Here is a 20,205-nt window from a genome sequence, read left to right as displayed (position 1 = left end):
ACAGAGAATGGTAGTGTCACCAGGGGTTACAGGGAAGAAGTTATGGGAGTTATTGCTTAATGGATACTGAGTTTCCATTTTGCCAGATGAAGAGTTCTGGAGATAGATGGTGGTGGTAATGAATGTACAATTTTATGAATGTACTTAATAACCCTGAACTGTACACTTAAAAACAGTCAAGATAGTAAAGTTTATATCAAAAAAAATTTAACAGAGGGAAAAACAAAAAGAATCCAGATCCGACCCTCTCTCATATGCTGAATGGATTACTGCAATAGCAATCTAACTTGTTTCCTTGGTTCTACCCTTGCTCCATCTAGTCTATTTCCTACATAGCAGCCACGTTGAAATAATATGAGTTTATGTCACTCCTCCAACAGCCTTCCATCTCACTAGTAATGAAAACCAAAGTCCTTACCATTACTTCCCACATCCTATGTGATCTGGTCTACCATTACAGCTCAGGCACCATCTCCCAGCACTGTGCCCTCACCGCTGCCTTTTCTTGAATAGTCCAAGTATCCCCACAGCTCAGGATTTTTGTACCACCTCTGATTCCTCCTCAGAGGTTGGTCTTCTCCCAGAGACCCACACCTCTTTTTAGTCTTTACTCAAAATTTACTTTCTCTGATGACCTCACCTGTCACATACTGCATATTCTACTTTTCTATATTTTTCTTTTTACCACTAACTACTGTAATTATTACTAAATTTTGCTTTACTTTATACATATTACTAGCATATTACTAGAAATACTGTTTCATTTATTCATAATGTTTATCTTATTCATATTTTGACTCTCCCATAAGCCTATGCTTTAGGGCACAAATTATTTTTTAATCTTGTTTACTGACACATCACTTGGTCATATAATAATACCTGGTGCATAATAAGTGATTAAAGAATAAGTGTTAGATGATTACAGGGACGCCTACGTGGCTCAGTCAGTTAAGCGTCTGCTTTCGGCTCAGGTCATGATCTTGAGGTCCAGGATGGAGCATCACATCAGGCTCTCTGCTCAGAGGGAAGTACGCTTCTCCCTTTCCCTCTGCTCCTCCCTCCTGTGCTCTCTCTCTTTATCTCTCAAAAAAATAAACACTTTCAAAAAATGATCACATAAATGAATACTACTCTCTGTGTGAGTAATCCTATATATAGGTGTGGGTGGAGAGAGAGAGAAAATTTAATGTTTGTATAAAGAACATTAACTTGGAGTTAGATAATCTGAACATGAATCTAGGATCTGCCACTTATTGCTTAGGCCTTGAAATTTGGATTAAACTACCCAATGTGAAAAAAGTCAAAAGTCACTCTAGGCTGAGAGAACGAAAGAAAGCTAAGATAGGAAATTGCTTGGCACTTACAGAAGACAGCAAGTGATTTAATTTGGTTAGAGTAAAGGAAATATGAAATAGACTACTGTAAAATAAACATGAAAATATAAATAGATATTATATCATGGAGTTTCTTGATGAAATCTAAGAGAATGGACCTGTTATAAAGGCAAAAAGAAGTGAAGAAAGCTTTGTGAATGATATTGTTAAAGTTCTTAATATGGAAATGTACTCTGATTTAGAGGGGACCAAGATAAAGATAGTGACATTTATTGCAAAGATATTTCTGTAGTCTAGAAGATGTGTATTAAGGGCCTAAATCAGAAGACATAACAACAGGGACAGAGCTTAATGGAGCAATGTTGTAAAGAAGGAATTGACTTTGTATGTCTCATTAATGAATATCGGATCAATAAAGAGACCAAAGAGTACAAAATCACATATTTGAGTCTCATTGCCTGCTGAGTAATAGTCTCACTTACGCAACAAAAAGGGACAAGAGATGGGTTTGTGAGCAATGAAACAAAGTTCCCTTCAGGACATACTAGGTTTAAGAAGTCAGTGGACACCTAGGTATAGATACATACCAAAGAGCTGGAAATGTGGCTGTAGCTCAGAAGATACTGGAAGTTGGTGAATACACATGTAACAACGGTCATCTGCATACAGCTTGAAGCCAGGAAATAAAGTCATATTGATCAAAGAGAGTGTAACACATGGCTCTAGGTATCTTTCATGATGCTCTTAAGGGAGCTCAAAGGGGCTGTCAAAGGGAGTTAGAACAGAAAAAAGAGCCAGATAATGAAAGGGATACAGAATAGAGATGGAGAAGAACCTGATGAGTCTAGAGGCTAGAGGAAAATTTATTTCAATTATGATGGAAAGCCTGGAAGCTGAAAAAGATGACATTTGAATTGGTAATGAAGTATTATTTGTGACTAAATAAACGAATGAATAAAGTGTAGACTATTCTACAAAGGCGATAAATGAAAGAGTCACAGAACAATGTATTATCAAGATAAAGTGGCTTGATGTGTTTCAGAAGTGACATACACTAGAGGAGATTTAAATGGGGTTAGGCTCAAGGAGAGAAAGAGAAATTGAAGGTGGAAAAGATACTGGGTATTTTTGATATAAAATTAGGAGTAGAAGGAGAAGCATGATCAAAGTCATAAAAACATAAATTAAAAAGTATAACCATAAAAAATTGGCCTCCAGCCAAGGATGGACGGCAATAAGTGATACAATGAGGGCATGCTAGGGGTTCATACCAGATAGTATTTCTTCTTGGCAAATTATGAGAAAAACTCATTTATAGGTAGGGGTCCTGAGGTAGGTCAGATTGCTTCACCTCAAGAGGTTTCCAAACTCAGTATAAACAGGATTTTTAAAGTTTATGTTTCTATTATATCGGGAACTTTTAAGATAAATCACAAATTTTACTTTTTTCCCAGAGGGGACAGTCACCCACATAGCTCATTCTTCTATTATGGAAAACGTCACGCCCTTGGTAGACCAAGTACACAACTCTATAATGAAAGGCTCCCATGGAGTCCAGTTTGGCTGGTCTGGAGTTCATTTGAAGTGGATCAGATACAACCTGTAGGGGGCAGTATAGGCTCAGCCCCTCTGAAAAACACCGCGGGGGGGGGGGGATTGAGGCTCTCATTAAGACATGAAATTATCAAACATGTAACATCATCTTCTGAGGAGCTTCCTTTAGAAATGGGCAGGACATATCATTCCTCATCAATTGTAATTCATGCTTCTTCTTTTCTAAAAGACGCCATTAGTTTTATCTCAGTAGTTTATGCTAAATAAAATAGGTAAATAAATTTGTTGAATATTTTTATTTTGTGACGCATTATATATTTTGTATTTATTCAAAGGTAGAATGAACAAATAGAGTCTAGCAAAATTAAGTCTACTTATAATTACTTCATTAAGGAGTCATACCTGAGCAATGCCTTAATGGGGTGGTAATGAGGTAAAAATGTGCTGCCAGGATAGGCATCAGAGAAAACCTTCTGGAAAAGGCAGCTCGATAAAGTGATAATGAGAGAGAAAAAGAATTCATCTCTTTGTCTTGGCTCATGCTCCTTTATTTTAGGATGCACCCCTGTTCTTTAAGACTTGCAGGATGAAAAGAGTTTGGAGAGTCAGGCAGTCAGGAGGGTGGGGGGTGAAAGAGGAGAGAAAGAAAAGGGCAGATACAGGAAACTTCAAAGGCAGATAAAAATAGCATCTCCCACCTCTCCAAAGTTGTTATAAGGATTTCCTTAGTTCATACAATGTGCACACTTGGCTTAGAGAAACACTCAGTAATGAGTGGCCGAACTATTTTTATTTACTGATAATGAGAAAACTGATTAAGTCCTCTTGTTCAAGATTATACAACTAACCTTTATAAAAACATGGATGGGAATTTAACTGAAGATGAGGCTGAGTCACACAAATGTTCTCAGCCCGTCTCCTTTGTTCAACTTTGCCAGAAAACTATCCAAAGACAGAGGGCCTAACTATGCCCTGAACTATGCTTCCCTGGAGGAAGCCATGAGTGCTAAGAATTTTCATCCCTATGCATAAATTAGCTGTGCAAAATAATCACTAATTAAATCCAACCACGATTCTAAAAAATCAATGAGCCTCCAAACACGCACACTTTTTTCACTATATAGGATCAGGTCTATAATTTCAAAATTCTCATTCATAATTAGTTTTGACAAATGTCACTCCATTAAGAGCTTTTCAAATTGCTCTACAAAACAAAAGAGTTTTCTTCTAAAAAGAATTTCTTTTTTTTTTTTAGATTTTATTTATTTATTTGACAGACAGAGATCACGAGTAGGCAGAGAGGCAGGCAGAGAGGCAGGCAGAGAGAGAGGAGGAAGCAGGCTCCCCACTGAGCAGAGAGCCAGATGCGGGGCTCGATCCCAGGACCCTGGGATCATGACCTGAGCCAAAGGCAGAGGCTTTAACCCACTAAGCCACCCAGGCGTCCCCTAAAAAGAATTTCTAATAAATTTCACAAGTCAAGCACATTTCATTTCCATGTGCTAACGTATACCAGGCTATAATTTCTTATGTTTTAAGGTTTCCTATAACACTGCAATAATGGAGAATTCCACTGAGAAGCTTTCTTATGTGGAAAGTGTTAAATGGTACATAGAACCTAACCTGGTTTGGGTGTGACGGATATTCTTGTATAAATAGTACAGAGCATGTTATATACATGTTTAAATTAGTCAAATTAAAGTGTATTATATGAAAAAAAGCTTTTAGTTATATTTTCCTTTCATTTTTTAGGTGGAGGGCAGAGGGAGAGAGAGAATCTTAAGCATGCTCCATGCCCAGTGCAGAACCAGATGCAGGGCTCAATCTCACAACCCAAAGATCATGACCTGAGCTGAAATCACAAGTTAGACCCTTAACCGACTAAACCACCCAGGTGGCTCTGCAGTTATATTTTTCTTAAACAGTATAAATATATTTTTATATAATGAAAATATAATAAAACATCTATATGGAGTGTATGTTTCCTTTAGGTATCAGGTATCTAGAAAAATCTCCCCAAATAGTGTGATTAGTGAATTTCATCCACTTCTCCACTCTTTTACAAATTACATATTTCAACCTTTAATGATGTTTTTGTATAACCATTGGTAGCCTTTATGAAAGAGAACCTTACAGGTAAATTATATAATGAAAGCACACACCCACTATTATAAGAATCCCCATTCATGAAGAATCAACCTATGTTAAACCTAGGGGAGTCACAATAACAAAACAGCATCATGTGAGAACATCTAACACAACTGGTAATAATGAAACTGCTCCTGATGAAGGAGGAAAAGGCACTGCATAATTCAAACAAAAGCTATGTTACATTTTCTTGGATGAGGAAATTCTTTGGTTTCTAGAACAGAGAGTAAATGTTGACAGACCTGTGAAGGAAGCAGGCTCCGTGTGGGTTCAGAGGTGGCGACATAAGCAGCCTGTGTATAGGCATAGCTCTTGAATCGAGGCTTGGGAGAGGAAGGAGTTCGTTCATAGCCCTGCGCTAGACTGACTGTGATCTGCAGAGTAGGGTTGGGGGAAGGGGACAGAGGGGAGGAGGAGACATCGTAAGTAACCCTGGAAGGACTGCTTTCCAACACACTAGGTAAAACAAATGTTAAATGGAAACAGTGAGACAAAAAGTTTAATTTGAAATGCACATAGTGCTCTTGCAAACTGGTACACTTGCACAATTCTTGTGCTCAGTGTCATGGTGGAGAGCAGGTACTCAGGGAAGGAATAAGGGCGGGGATTAACTATAAGGATTCCATACAGACACAGCTCTGGCACTCGTATGGGATGATGCTCTTCAGTCTGGCAAAAATGGGCATCCAAAAGCAATTTTCTCTGAACCCAAAGTAAACAAAACCAGAATTCATCAGGTCAAGTTCCTGAAAAGGACTGGAGCTTTCATAAGCTATATATGGAACTAGCTTAGGAGAGTGAGAAAATTAGGCCCAAGATTAGCTTTCCACACCTTCAGCAGAAATTGTGCTAAAAGCTTTTTTTTTTTTTTAGGCTTTTTCATCATTGTTTGTGTCAAAAAAAAGTAAAAGAAAACACCCCAAAGAGCCACTGTTGGGAGCAAGAACCATGTCATAAAAAAATCCCACTAGATCCTGTACAATCATCAAAATCTTTATCATATGTATTCTCCCTTTAACTTTTATTTAAAGTATTATAAAGTACTTTTATCAAAAATGTTACCTTGAGTAAAGAAAATTGGTTAATACTTCAGTATGTTGCCACTAAAAATAGGAAAGTATTATTAAACAGACTTCTTGCCTTCTCTCATACTCTCTTTGTTCTTTACTCTCATTGATATTAAGTTTCATACATATGAGCCTATCTTTTATTTTAATTCATTTTGCATAATGGAAATGCAATATATTGTTTTCCACATTCCTATAACATAGTACATATCAACAGCAGAGAATTTTAGTAATGTGCTTTGAAAACAATATTATGGTCCACTATATCGGTTAAAATATAATCTATCTATAGGTAGATATATATATATATATAGAGAGAGAGAGAAACTCTATAAGCCTGTATATACATATTATACATATAATATATATACACACGTTATGCTACATAGACACATATATTTGTGTGTATGTATGTGCGTATATACACATGCTATGCTATGCAGACATATTTATCATGCATATACCCATAGATAAAATAGATATTTATGCATATGAGGACTAAAAATGTATATGCGATAGAAAATATCATTGATATTAGGTACTCTTTTGACATTTACCTGTTGAGAATAGTGCATTTGATGATGTAACTGAAAATGTTCTTCTTTAGTAACTTTTGATGGCCTTGGCAACATTTCCACTTCCTGGATGGCTTCAATGCTCACTTGTTGAGGCAAAACTTGGAAGAGTGATGTGATATACATTAAGATGGACTTCTTATCTGGGTAAGTGGTGGCAACATCTGTAAGCACATTAATACCACACATCAATTTTTGGTTTCTATATTCGAGTCTCTGAAAGGCGAATGAACAAATCAATGTTACAGGAAAAAGACACATTAATGAGGACTCGATTGCCCATGAATGTCCTCCAGAGACTAATTAGAACATGATAATCAGGCCGAAAATGTCCTTCCAATTTGGCAGACCAATGAGAGGAGCACTAAAGTTAATTTCTTTTCCTTGTTCACATAAAAACTTCATTCCGTAATACTTTTTCCTAAGTCAAATTGCCAAACTAGCCCATCTAAGAGAGTGGTTTTCATTAGATAAGAAACACAAATAAAACATTATATCTTCCTTTCCATGGAAAGCTATATTAACTTGTCAATTAAAATGGTGCATGGTAATTAAACAATTACACGAAAGAGCTTAATGCCTTGGCTTCCAGTAAGGAAAGCTTGCATCATCTAATCAAATTTTTGCTGGTGATTAAGTACATAAAGAGCAAAATATGTCTCTGTGTTGAAAAGAACCATGTATTTCCACAATAACAGTAAAATAAAACAACAGTATACCATATGTATATGATTTCTAATATTCCTTCAGTATTTAAAAACATTTGTTTACATTTTGGTACATCTGTTAACGTCAGATGTTACCTTCCTTCTCAGACTCTAGAGATAAATTTAAAAGTCCTTCACATAAAGTTGATCTGACATTATGTTCTTTGCCACATCCAGGGAATGAAAGAAACCCAGCATTTAAAGTCAATAATAATTTGTAATAACACACATAGTAAGTGGCACCTCCTTCTAAAGGTTCTCTTGCTACTTGGCCTTACAATTTACCCACTGTGTTCAATCCAGGAAACCAAGATGTAAAAATAATCCTTTATGTGAAGTGTATCATTAATCCTGGAAGTGTTAAAACATAAATCCTGGCAGGAGGCCAAGATAACTATGCAGCAATGTGCCAGGCATTTTTCTTGCCGTAAATTTAGCTTAACTTAGCTAGCATTAAAAGATCTGTTTTATCTTAAATATGTATATTCTGGTCAGGTATTCAGATCACGAGTAAAAAAGCCAACAGTCAAATCTCAAGCCCACTAACATCAAAGGAAGGTTGAAAAAGTCACTTAGTCAATCCCTTCACAACTAGCAGGAATGTAATTAGAACAACATTTTTAAAAAGATTTATTTACTTGAAAAAGAGAGCACACATGTGTGAGTGGGGGAAGGAGTAGAACGAGAAAATCGCAAGCAGACTCCCCTCTGAGCATGGAGCAGGGCTTCATTTCATGACCCGTAAGATCATGACCTAGGCAGAAACCAAGAGTCAGATGCTTAGCCAACTGAGCCATCCAGGTGCCCATAGGGCTATTTTTAATATATTTTTAAAATATTTTATTAGAAAGAAAGAATGGGCGGGGGGTGGGAAGGAGCAGAGAGAGAGGGAAGCAGCAGACTCCCTGCTAAGCAGGGATATGGGGCTCAATCCCATGACTCTGGGATCACTACCTGAGCTGAAGGTAGACACTTAGCCTACCGAGCCACTGGGAACCCCTATTCTTTTAAAATATTTTTGAAAAAAGCTACAGAGGAGGAAAAAGTCAATATTCCTTGGTCTGCTTCTATCCATAACATAATAGAATACTTCTCTTTCTCTTTTTTTAAAGATTTTATTTATTTGAGAGAGAGTAAGTGCTAGAGAGAGAACACACACAAAGGGAGAGGGAGAGAGAGAGAAGCAGGCTCCCCAGTGAGCAGGGAGCCAGATGTGGGATTCGATCTCACAATCATGGGATCATGACCCATGCCAAAGGCAGATGCTTAACCAACTGAACCACCCAGGCATCCTTAATAGAGTACTTCTCAATTTTTAATGTGCATATGAATCACCTGGGGACCTTTTTCAACTCAGAATCAAACTCAGTATGTCAGGGGTGGAACCTGAAGTTCTGCATTTCTTACAAGCTTGCAGGTGATACTGACACGGCTGGCTTGAAGACCATTAATAGGGTTGAGAAATATTACACAGGAAGCAGACTGTTCTATCATCTGCCACTTCATTGTTTTGCCTTTTCTCCCCCAAAACGATACTTACTGGACACTTAAGTGCATAGCTGAGAGGTGCAAATTTATACAATACATATTCTTGGCTCCTTACTATAATTTAATTATTAACCAACAAGCGGTGAAGGTTAAGTTTTGGCAATGATTTTTTTAGGAAGAACTAAGGAATACTTTGTGCATGAGTATCACCTTTCCAAAAAAAAATTTTTTTTTTCTAACTTGGCTTTGAAATTCTGAAGACTGAAACACCCCTTTCATTTGCTAACTGTTTTTTCAAGTGTTCTTTGTATGGTGGATACTACCCTTCTTCACCACATTTTCAACCTCTAAAATGGTTTCTTCTTTCTCACTAGGAACTAGTCAGCCTTATCTGTAATGAGCATAATTCAGAATTCTGTTTATTTTTAGTATTAAGTAGAACTATGCTGTGAGAAAGTCACTGGAATTAAAAAACGTTGGTCTATGACCATTTACTATTATATTATATAGAAACATGTACATGGATATGTTTGAACACAAATACATGTCATGATAAAAATAAAGATAAAAATAAATCAAAAATTATTTCTATTACCCCAAGCAAATGTCAAAAATTATAATACATTTTAACTATATAAAACATCTTTTGGATGGCAGCAAATATTCATAAATATCAATCATGAGAAAAATATACACTATTTGACCAAATTATTGACATTTTTACCCCAACCCATTACCTTCCCATCTCTGAGGTTGTGTGGATTCAGCTGTACCAGCAGGTAAAATCCAATATTTCTTTTCTTAAAGAAAGGAACTTAGATATTCTAAAATATGTTAATTCAACATGTATGTGCTAAGACCTATTTTGTTCACAATACTTTAACAGAGTATCCAGGAGATTAACAAGACAGAGAATTCATGGATTCCTCACAATTTGGAATAATAAAATAAATAATAGGAAAAGTACAAAATAATTGCATTGCTGAACAGAATTTAAAATGTGTTTCTCTAACTGGCACAATCATTGCCTAAGTAGATTCAGAGAAAAGAAGTAATTATATATTACAAGGGGACCAGAAAAATCTTTATGAATAGGAAACTGTAATGAGCAGGTATAGGGTATCATTGGCTAGAAATGGGGGAATGAGGAAAGGTATTCTAGGCAGTGGAAAAGCATGAACAAAAGTGCAGTGGTAAGAGATTAGAAACATCCCAGGAATAGTGCCTTTATGTGTCTTAGCCACAGACAGGAGAATAGTGAATAACAAGATACAATGGGTACACTAACTGTGAAACACTGAGAGATCATCAGTAACAAACTAGAAATTTTGACCTTGGTTCAGTAGTTTAGACAGTAACTACTTCTGGGCAAGAGTGTGACAGCACTGAATTTTTTATAAAGTAAAACTGTTAAGTACAGAATGGGGCAAAAGAGAAAAACAGCGGGAGGGAAATAGGAAGCTAGGACCTGATCCAGATAGGAGGTGTTAGAGAAATAAACTAGGCTTTCTAATGAAAACAAAAAAAGATGCATGATAGAAATTCTAAGATAGGTCCAAAATGACTTCATTCTATTTCTAATCATTTACTTCACAGTCTTTGAAAATAACTATATATATAAAATTCTGTCTAAGCCATGAGGGTACAGAGATGAAAAATCTTTGAGTAAAATGGAGGAGGAGGACAGATGGAGGGAAATTCTTGTTCTGTAATCAAAGTAACAAGTAGCCACCTACACAAGATTCAGACTTATTTAATCAATTAACTATTACCAGCCTATACGGTCTTGATCATGACTCCTCAAGTCAGCCATTGTCAACCTTTCCCTTCTGAAAGTTGGCTCATCAGAAATGAACTCATCCCAATGAACAAAATTCTAAATGCAAACCAATTAACAGTGGTGTCACCTGATTAACCAACCATGATTCTAAAGGTCACAACAACCTACTCACATCTGAGTGCTCACAGATCTCCTGACCTCCCAGTTTTTCCAAAAACCTAAGAATACTCTGTTTTGAGATCCTGGGGTTGACCAGCATAGTTCCATTTTAAGTAAGTGATACACTCAGCTTTGTCTTTTCATTCCAGATACCTAATAATGGTTTCATCATTTGATAAAATTCAACAGATGACATTCACTTATAAATTAAAAAGTAATGGCTTTTTTAGAAGAGAATGTGATGGAATAAAAGAATGAAAAATTTTGAATCTGAATTTAGATTTTTAAAAATCTGCACCTAAATATTTATATCTATAGAGATACATCCTTAACATCCTTTATTTCTGTTTCCTCATCTGTGAAATAAAAACCAGAGTCCCAATCTCATCATGGTGTTGTGAAGGTCAAATGTATAATGTTTAGAAAAGACCGTAAACTTAAATAAGTTAATTTCATTAGATCCTGCTATTGTTAGTATAATGCAATTATTATTTTTGTGTGTGTGTGATTAGTATGAAACCAGATCTAGTTGTCAGAGATCATTAGTACTATTAATGGGAAGCCACAAGAAGCTGGTAGGAAGGAAAGGCAATTCACCATTTATTAAATATTCACAAGGCAATTATTTTGTGCCACTGAATATGCTTAGCCTATGTTATAAGTATACAGTGGATGAGCCACTAAACAAATAATTATGGACCATACAACGTATGAGAATTCCAAAGCAATTTCATGACTTTGGGATTATCCTCACTTAGGATAAATAACTGCACCTAGCCCCATGCTTGGAGACTTTGTGAACACCTAAATATTTGTTGAGAAACTGAATATAGTAGTTAAAGTCATAGAAATTGATGAGAGTTGTGTAAGATTGCAATTGACTTAAAAAATAATGTTATAGATAATAAGTACTATAGCATTTGAGGAGGGTGAGAATGATGGGATGTAATTTACATTTTTTTATTACAAGACATTAAAATGTATGAAGTGAAAGAAGTGGCTGTACTCCCAAAATAAGAACTTACAATTTTATGAAAGTAATCTTTGTACTAAAATCCTACTATATAACAGGTCCGTTGCCTCAAAAACCTAAGTTAATAATTTCTAATCTAATCTTTAAAGACATCTAAGAATGAAAATGTTGTGAACCCATAAATATTGCTAGAATGTTTTATTTTATGAACAATAACACTGATTTTGACAAGTGTTTCTATACTAATCAAAATTTTGATACTGAAGGATATAATGAGTAAATAAATCATTGACTGAAATTCCATTATTTTTCAAATGAGGAAACTGAAATCCACAGTAGTTTGGTGGCAATTTCAAAGGTTGTCAGAATCAGAATTAGAACCCAGTCAGGGCATCACATTTCTCAATACCTTACCCTCATTCTTGCAGAAAGTGTTATCTTAGTACATTTAAAAACCAAGTATCTCAAAAGTCATTACCTAAATGATGATCCTGTGATCCATGTGGTTCCATTACCAAATGATATTCTCCATAATGGTATTATGATACCATTAATGATATTGTCCATAATGGTAATGATTTCTATATTTTTTTAGCAAGAGAGAGAGCATGAGCAGGAAGGGAGAGGCAGAGGAAGAGGGAGAGAGAGAATCTTAAGCAGTCTCCATGTCCAATGTGGAGCACAAATCAGGGCTCAATCTCACAACCCGGAGATCATGACCTGAGCCAAAATCAATAGTCAAACGTTTAACCAACTGACCCACCCAGTAGTCCCTGATTTTTATTTCTAATAAATGAGATTTGACAAGAGTAAATATACATAAAAATATAACCTCAGTAGTAATCAAAGTAATGCAAATTAAATAAAGATGTGGCTTTTAAATAATATTCATTTGCCTATCACATCACTAAAGAATAGCAGAAGAATAACAACCAAAGTTGTAGAGGCATTGATGATTTGGTCAAACTGATATTTTGCTGGAAGAGATTCCTTTGGTTCCAAATTTTAGGAAAAATATTTTGGCAATGTTTACTAAAACCTTAAAAATAATCATATTCAATGATCCATTAATTTTCCTTCTAGGAATCCAGCACAAAGAAATCACCAGAAATTTAAATGATGATTTATATAAACTTCATGTAAAATTTAATCACTGTTTACAATATTAAAAGATCTACCATACTAAAAAGAAAAAAATCAAACCATTCTAAGTGGCTTAATAGAGAAGTAAAGATGATCAAATATGTCATTGTCTATGAATAGTACAAAGCCACTCAAAATGTTGCTTTTGAAGAATTTTTTTAAAGATCTAATTTAGTTATTTGACAGAGCACAAGCAGGTGGGGCAGAAGAGGGAAAATCAGACTTCCCGCTAAGCAGGGAACCTGATGTGGGGCTTGATTCTACGACCCTGGGATCATGACCTGAGCCAAAGGCAGATACTTAACCAACTGAGTCACCCAAGCACCCACTTTTGAAGAGTTTTTAATAAAATATGAAAATAAATTCTTTATAACATTAAAAGAATAGAATGTACAAATTATGAAGCATATAATTATAATTTTCCAGAAAAGACTAGGCAAACATACTTCAAGACATTAGTGAAATGGGTATGTTGGTGGGACTGAAAATGGTTTTCCTTTTCTCTTTTGTCCTATATACATTTTCTTCACTTTCCATTCAGCACTCACTAATTTTATAGTTAGATAATATAGTCTATATCATAATAAAGGTATTTTTAAAGGTCAAAAAGAAACAATAAAAATGAAGTTGGCCAAAATTTTCTTGCAGCGTGCCCTCACCCTAAAAAAAAAACCAACAACAACAAAAAAACAGTGTGAGTGAGTTTGTCAGGAAACTGGTGCTTTCAACAAAACTGTTCTTGTCTTAAGCAATCAACCTCCAGAAAGTCTGATTAGCCAGCTGGCAGACACAACCTTGAAACACCTCTGGGAAATTTCAACAAGAGGCTCTACTGCCTTAAACCTCAGGTCAGTTTTTTGCCAGGAGAAAGGCAGAAATTAAAATAGCAGATTAAAATGTGTATCATGTATAATCAGAAAGAAGTAGGATTTCAAAGATAAACAGAGGCATAAATGTATACTCACAAGGCTGTTTGATCAGCCTTTTACAAGTTTTGTAAAAAAAAAAAATTAAAAGGACGTCATGTAGAAACACTGATCAGAATAAATCTAGAGCATGTCCCATAGCATTTGTATTACAGACTACATAATAAAAATAAATTCAGTGTAAGAGAAGGGAAGGTGGTAAACTGGGAAGAAGAAACTTGTGACCATAAACTAGACATGGTCAGGTAGATCTGAATGTGAAAATGTGAATACACACAGATTGAAAAAGACAGAATCAAAAGCCTGTGTCTGACTTCTCCAAAGAAGACAAATAAATGGCTAACAGACACATGAAAAAAGTGTTTATTATCATTACCCATCATGGAAATTCAAATCAAAACCACACTGAGATACCACCTTACACCAGCTAGAATGGCAAAAATTGATGAGGCAAGAATCAACAGATGTTGGAGACTGTGAAGAAAGGGAACCCTCTCACACTGTTGGTGGGAATGCAAATTGGTACAAATTCCTAGTTTGGAAAACAGTGTGGAGGATTCTCAAAAAGTTTAAAATGCAGTTACCCTATGATCCTGCAATTGCCCTTCTGAGTATTTACCCCAAGGATACAGATGTGGTGAAAAGAAGGGGCACATGTACCCCAATGTTCATAGCAGCCATGGCCACAATAGTCAAACTGTGGAAGGAGCCAAGACACCCTTCAAAGAACAAATGGATAAAGAAGACGTGGTCCAGGGGTGCCTGGGTGGCTTAGTGGGTTAAAGCCTCTGCCTTTGGCCTAGGTCATGATTCCAGGGTCCTGGGATCAAGCCCCGCATCAAGCTCTCTGCTAAGCAGAGAAGCTGCTTCTCTTCCTCTCTCTCTGCCTGCCTCTCTGCTTAATTGTGATCTTTGTCTGTCAAATAAATAAATAAAATTTTTAAAAAAAGAAGATGTGGTCCATATATACAATGGAATATTACTCAGTCATCAGAAAGGATGAATACCCAACTTTTGCATCAACATGGATGGGATTAGAGGACATTATGCAGAGTGAAATGTCAAGCAGAGAAAGTCAATTATAATATGGTTCCACTTATTTGTGGAACATAAGGAATTGCATGGAGGGCAGTAGCAGAAGGAAGGGAAAAATGAAGGTGGGGGGGAATCAGAGGGGGAGATGAACCATGAGAGACTATAAACTCCAGGATACAAACTGAGGGTTTTAGAGGGGGGATGGGGAGATGGGTTAGCCCAGTGATTGGTATTAAGGAGGGCATGGATTGCATGGAGCACTGGGTGTTATATGCAAACAATGAATCATGGAACACTACATCAAAAACTAATGATGTATTGTATGGTGACTAATATAACTTAATTAATTAACTAAATTAATTAATTTTGCTACTTTGTCCCTAAGTATTTCATATTTATGCTATTATAACTGTTATTTTAATTTAAATTTTCCAGTTGTTATTTTCTAATAAAAAGAAATACAACTAATTCCAAAGAACTTACTACTGGAAGCAACTGTGTTATCATCTGAGGTTTACAAATGAAGATATTATTATGTCTTCTGATCTCTTAGCATCAGAGTTTGTAAATTACAGGCAATATCATGTAGTGGACTATCAGTGTTAGATTGTTATTTTCAATTTTAATATTTTTCATCCATCACTACATTCTACATATATACAACTTCCATTTGCATGCCAATGAATACTACAAATACATAGCATTCTAATAAGAAAATAACTTGTATATGTCCCCACAAGTTAAATTCTTTAATTCTCTACAAGATCTGTTCTGCCTTCACTAAATTAGGTAATCCTTAATTAAGCCATTCCATAATTTTAGCATTCACTCACTGAACCAAGTTGCTTTTATCATCTAATAACAGTGTTTCTCATTAAAGGATTATAATATATACTAATGAAAATAATTTGTATTGGTGAAGATGATTGTTTCATAATAAAATTAACCATAGAAACAGTGGCTTTCATTTATCCATGAGAAATACTAAATAATTTCATCTTTTAAACATCCAATTATTCCTTTTGATATGCTTATTGTGTAGCTAGCAGAGAATTTTCACTATCATCTTGGCACAAGTAGAAAACAGTGTTCAAAATACATAATGCTCCCCTAGGGCCTAAGAGGGGAAAAAAAACACAGAAGATGAGGTGTTTATAGGAGACTTTAGATATACTGAAAACTAGTTCAGCTTTCTGGCATTAACTAAACAATGCTAAATAAATGCAATATAAAATGCAAATAAAAATCATATATTCAATCCAATAAATCATGGCAGCTGAAGATAATGTTTTTGATTTTGATTTTGATTCTGTAAAGTACCAGAATGATAATAATGAGACACTGAAAAATATATTTAATATTTACTGAGTTATTACTTCGTGCCAGGCTATATTCTAGTCTTTGAGTATACAGTGATAAATTAATGATGCCAGGGAGCTGTTCCCATGGAACTTTGGTTCTAATGGGGAAGCAAAATTACAAATAAGTACTTTCAAAGTTCTCTATTTAACAACTTGCCAATCAATTCAACCCTATCACCTAGGGTTTTTTTTTTTTTTCCTTCATTGTATAAATGAAATTGCATTCCACAACTGCATTATCTTTGTTGTACTTTTTTGGGAAGAGGATTAAAGAGGAGTGGGGATTTTGTAGTGTTAATACCAAACATTCACCTAGTGCCTGAGAACAAATGCACAGAAGCTAGTGGGTAAAACTCAATTAAATGGAAATTCTCAATAAATTGTGACTTTACAAGTTTCAAATAAGCCACCTTTAAGTTGAATGCTTTTGAACCAAGTGTCAAAGGTCTTCTGTCTTCAGCTAATCAGCCAAGCGTTCTGTCTTTATAGTTTTAGTTCCAAATACAACAAATTTTGAAAAACCTCTTTTCCAGCTACTCACTGAGTTTGTACCTCATTAAAATATATGTATTTAAGATACATACTCCATTTAAAAACTGAGAACAACTTTTCAGGACATATCCTCTAAAACCAGAAGAATAGAAGTTAGTTTGACCTCACAAACAGAAGCTAATCAGGATGGGAGATCAGTGATAGAAAACATTTGTACTTTCTTAACATTCCCTCTACAGGACTACTGTGGAAAGCACTATTGGAGTTTCCATCTGAGAAAGAAATATTTTGGCTCCGTGACATTTAACTCCGCTTCCTTCACTGTCACCTGCTGTTTCTGTGCTTTGCTTCTGATCTAACCAAATTGACTGTTTTTTTTTTTTCCCCTAGTAGTAGAAAAAGGGCATTAAGTTTTGTAAGTTACTGACTGCACATGGTATCTTCCTTATTAGCACAAAATACTCAATTTCCAACCCCTCATTCTCTACAGAGTTAAAAATGGTGGTTGATAAACAGTGAAACCAGAATGGAGATGCTCACTTCATTTAACACAGATTTCAGTGGTCATTACGGAGCTTTCTAATATGTTTTGGGATTTGGAATATGCCTGATGGTGTAAGAAAGCTCCAAGGCAAATTCCATAATGATAACTAGCTTAATGCTGAAACTGTATTTAAGAGCAATATTTTTCATAACAAATATTATATAAAAAGTATCCATTCCATATCATAGAGCTTAGCTTGCTGAATCAAGCATACTCTGAAGCAGGGAATGGATGGGGTCAATATTTTAAAGATGAGCTCAGAGGGCTTCTCTGGCTAATAGTGGGTCAGAGAACTAGCTTCCCTGTCTCTACTCCACTGATGGCTACAATGTTGCTAAGCCTGATGGCTACAATGTTGCTAAGCCTAATGGATTTTCTTTCTTCTTACACTGCTTTGTTTTTCTTGGAATCTTTAACACTGTATTTTTCAGGTTTTATACCTATCAGCCACACTTTCTTAGGCTCTCCTCCTAGCCCAACCTATTTATATGATAGGACATTTTGGAAAGATTTAGAGGCCAGATCCGGATCTTCTCTAGCTACACCTCTCCCCTAGGGTATTATCTTCCAATGATCCCTCCCAAAGTCTCTTAAATATTGCCTATATGCTAATGATTCCTAAATATCTATCTCCAGCTGGGAGCCCTCTCCTCAAGACATCTCTTAAATTTGTTATGTACAAAGGCCGGCCCTCGGTTTCCTTCAAAGACATTAGTCTCCCCATTAATCACCATCTCTGAATATAGCAACAACATGTATGCATTGTGTCAGGCTGTGAACTTAGAAATTGTCCTTGATTTTTCTTTTTTTCTGTATTCTCAATTTTGTTCCATTAACAAGCCTTGTCTTTTCTGCCTCTAAACTGAATACAGGCACCTATTTATCTTCATGTTCATGGTTACTATTTTCACCTGAGCTATGATCCTTGCCTTCTGGGACCATTACATTCATATCCTAACTATTCCCATGCCTTTCAATCCATTCAGTATGCAACAGCTAGAATTATCTTCAAAAAAACACAAAAATTAAATAGCACTGTCATATTTAAAGCCCTTCAGAAGCTTCTTTGTTTAGAATGAATCCAACCTATTTCTATGCTCTACAAGATACTATACGACCCAATCCTGTACTCCTTGCTAATGGCAATCTAATGGCCTCTCTCTTTCTTGTCGGTACCTTTCAGTTACACTGGCCTTGTTTCATATCTGAAATAACAAAAGTCCTTTTATACCTTTTGGTCTTTATACTTGCTATTCTCTTTGTCTGGAATATTTTCCCCATCTCTTTGCATTTTTGGTTCATCCTTTTCCATTAGGTTTTAACTCAAATGGCACGTGAGATGCATTTGTTGATCACCCTATTTTTAAAAACACATTCCCTTTCCCTTCATTTCACAGTGACTTACTTCCTTTATATCATCTGTCACAAACTGCAATTATTATGCTTAGTTATCTATTCCTTTGCTATAATTTGTCTCCCTATGATAATCTAAGTATTACAAGGGCAGGAACTTTCTCACAACTGGTTTATCACTTACTGACAAATAGGTACTCAGTATTTGTTAAATTAGTAAATGAATGAATGAACAGATAATTATGGCTGCAGGGAATCAAGTTATCAAGTTTCACTTCAGTGGAGTGAATATAGAATAAGACTCATGTTGGAAATTGAGAACTGGATGGAGAGTAAAAAAGCATTAAAACAGAGATAAGCCAGCAGTATTTATCTCCCACCAAAATCATATTAAAGAGATTTAGTTTGATATTTAATTACTTTTCATTGAGCATCAGTTATGTACAAGGGATTTTATTATGTTTTCTCATTTACCATTCAACATTCTCTTATGAGTTAAGAATACTGTATAAGGTCATCTGACTAATTATTGATAGTACCAATAAAGGAGAAAAAAAGACTCCTGAGCTCACATCCTAGTTCTTTCATTTTGGACAAGCTTAAACAGACCGAGCCTCAGCTTCCTATTGTATCATAGAAGTTTTTCTTAAATTACTGGTGACATTCTCAAAAATGAAACTTGATTTGCATAATATCTCCTGTTCTAGGAAATGGATCAGATTTTTTTTAAGTAGTAAGGAAAGAAGCATTCATTTCTAAATTAGAGAGCATTAGCAGGTTAATCAGGAAGCCTATGAGTGATGATGACAAAGTTAGTACTTTTTAACTACAAGAATGAAAATACTCAAGCTAATACTCAAGGTACAGGGAAACTAATATTTTATTCATTCTTCCTAAGCTTTGGTACAGACTCCAAAAAAAAACCACAGTGCTTTACATGGAATAGATGTTCGAAAGTTATTGACTGATATTCATAGGAAAATTTGTTAAAGTACTCTCTGACCCAGGAGAGTAAAAGATAACCCCTTAGAACTTGGATGTATTTGAATCCATGGTGGATTGGAAGAGTTAAGCAAATGAAAGCCTTGCCATCTCACTAAAACTATGACATGGTCATAGGTAGGATACTACTAAATCATTACAATTGCAAGAGCAGTTCTTAAATTGAGATATTAAAATAAGAGATTCAGTTAAGAAACAAAGAAAAATTAACAAGCTAGAGAGAGAGAGAGATAGGCAGACAGATACACACACCCCCCTACAAAACAATATGGTGACTTACATAACTACTGTGTGTGTGTGTGTGTGTGTGTGTGTGTGTGTCTTATTTGAAAAGCAATCCCTCCTTTTGGCTAGAGATTAGTAACACCAAAAATGGGTAGAGAGAAGGCAAGGCATGGCTTCTGATTTCTATTTTGGATGTTGGATGTTCATTTTACCCATTTGCATTTTACCCATTTGCAATTTTAAAATTTCTTTTCCCCTTTTCAATGGCTGGACAAGGTTTAAAACTGATATGCTAAATATGACATAGCTACATTTCTTATCACAGCTTCTGGTTCTTCT

The 20,205-nt window shown here is 35.5% G+C and overlaps 1 protein-coding gene across 7 annotated transcripts in view; it reads right to left on the bottom strand.

The window, feature by feature from the left end:
- Positions 1-20,205, bottom strand: part of DMD (dystrophin) — a 1,990,807-nt gene that overhangs the window by 1,582,134 nt on the left and 388,468 nt on the right. For 6 of the 7 annotated variants that reach the window (XM_044235639.1, XM_044235638.1, XM_044235634.1 and 3 more), the window contains exons 8-9: positions 6,661-6,842; positions 5,279-5,410 (exon numbers count right to left, since the gene is read on the bottom strand). In XM_044235639.1, coding sequence (XP_044091574.1) covers positions 5,279-5,410; positions 6,661-6,842 — 314 coding nt within the window. The remainder of the gene's footprint in view (positions 1-5,278; positions 5,411-6,660; positions 6,843-20,205) is intronic. The other variant, XM_044235636.1, reaches the window with a different exon arrangement.

The sequence above is a fragment of the Neovison vison genome, chromosome X (genome assembly GCF_020171115.1).
Source record: "Neovison vison isolate M4711 chromosome X, ASM_NN_V1, whole genome shotgun sequence".
NCBI lineage: Eukaryota > Metazoa > Chordata > Mammalia > Carnivora > Mustelidae > Neogale > Neogale vison.
This window is presented reverse-complemented; position numbering and strand designations above follow the sequence as displayed.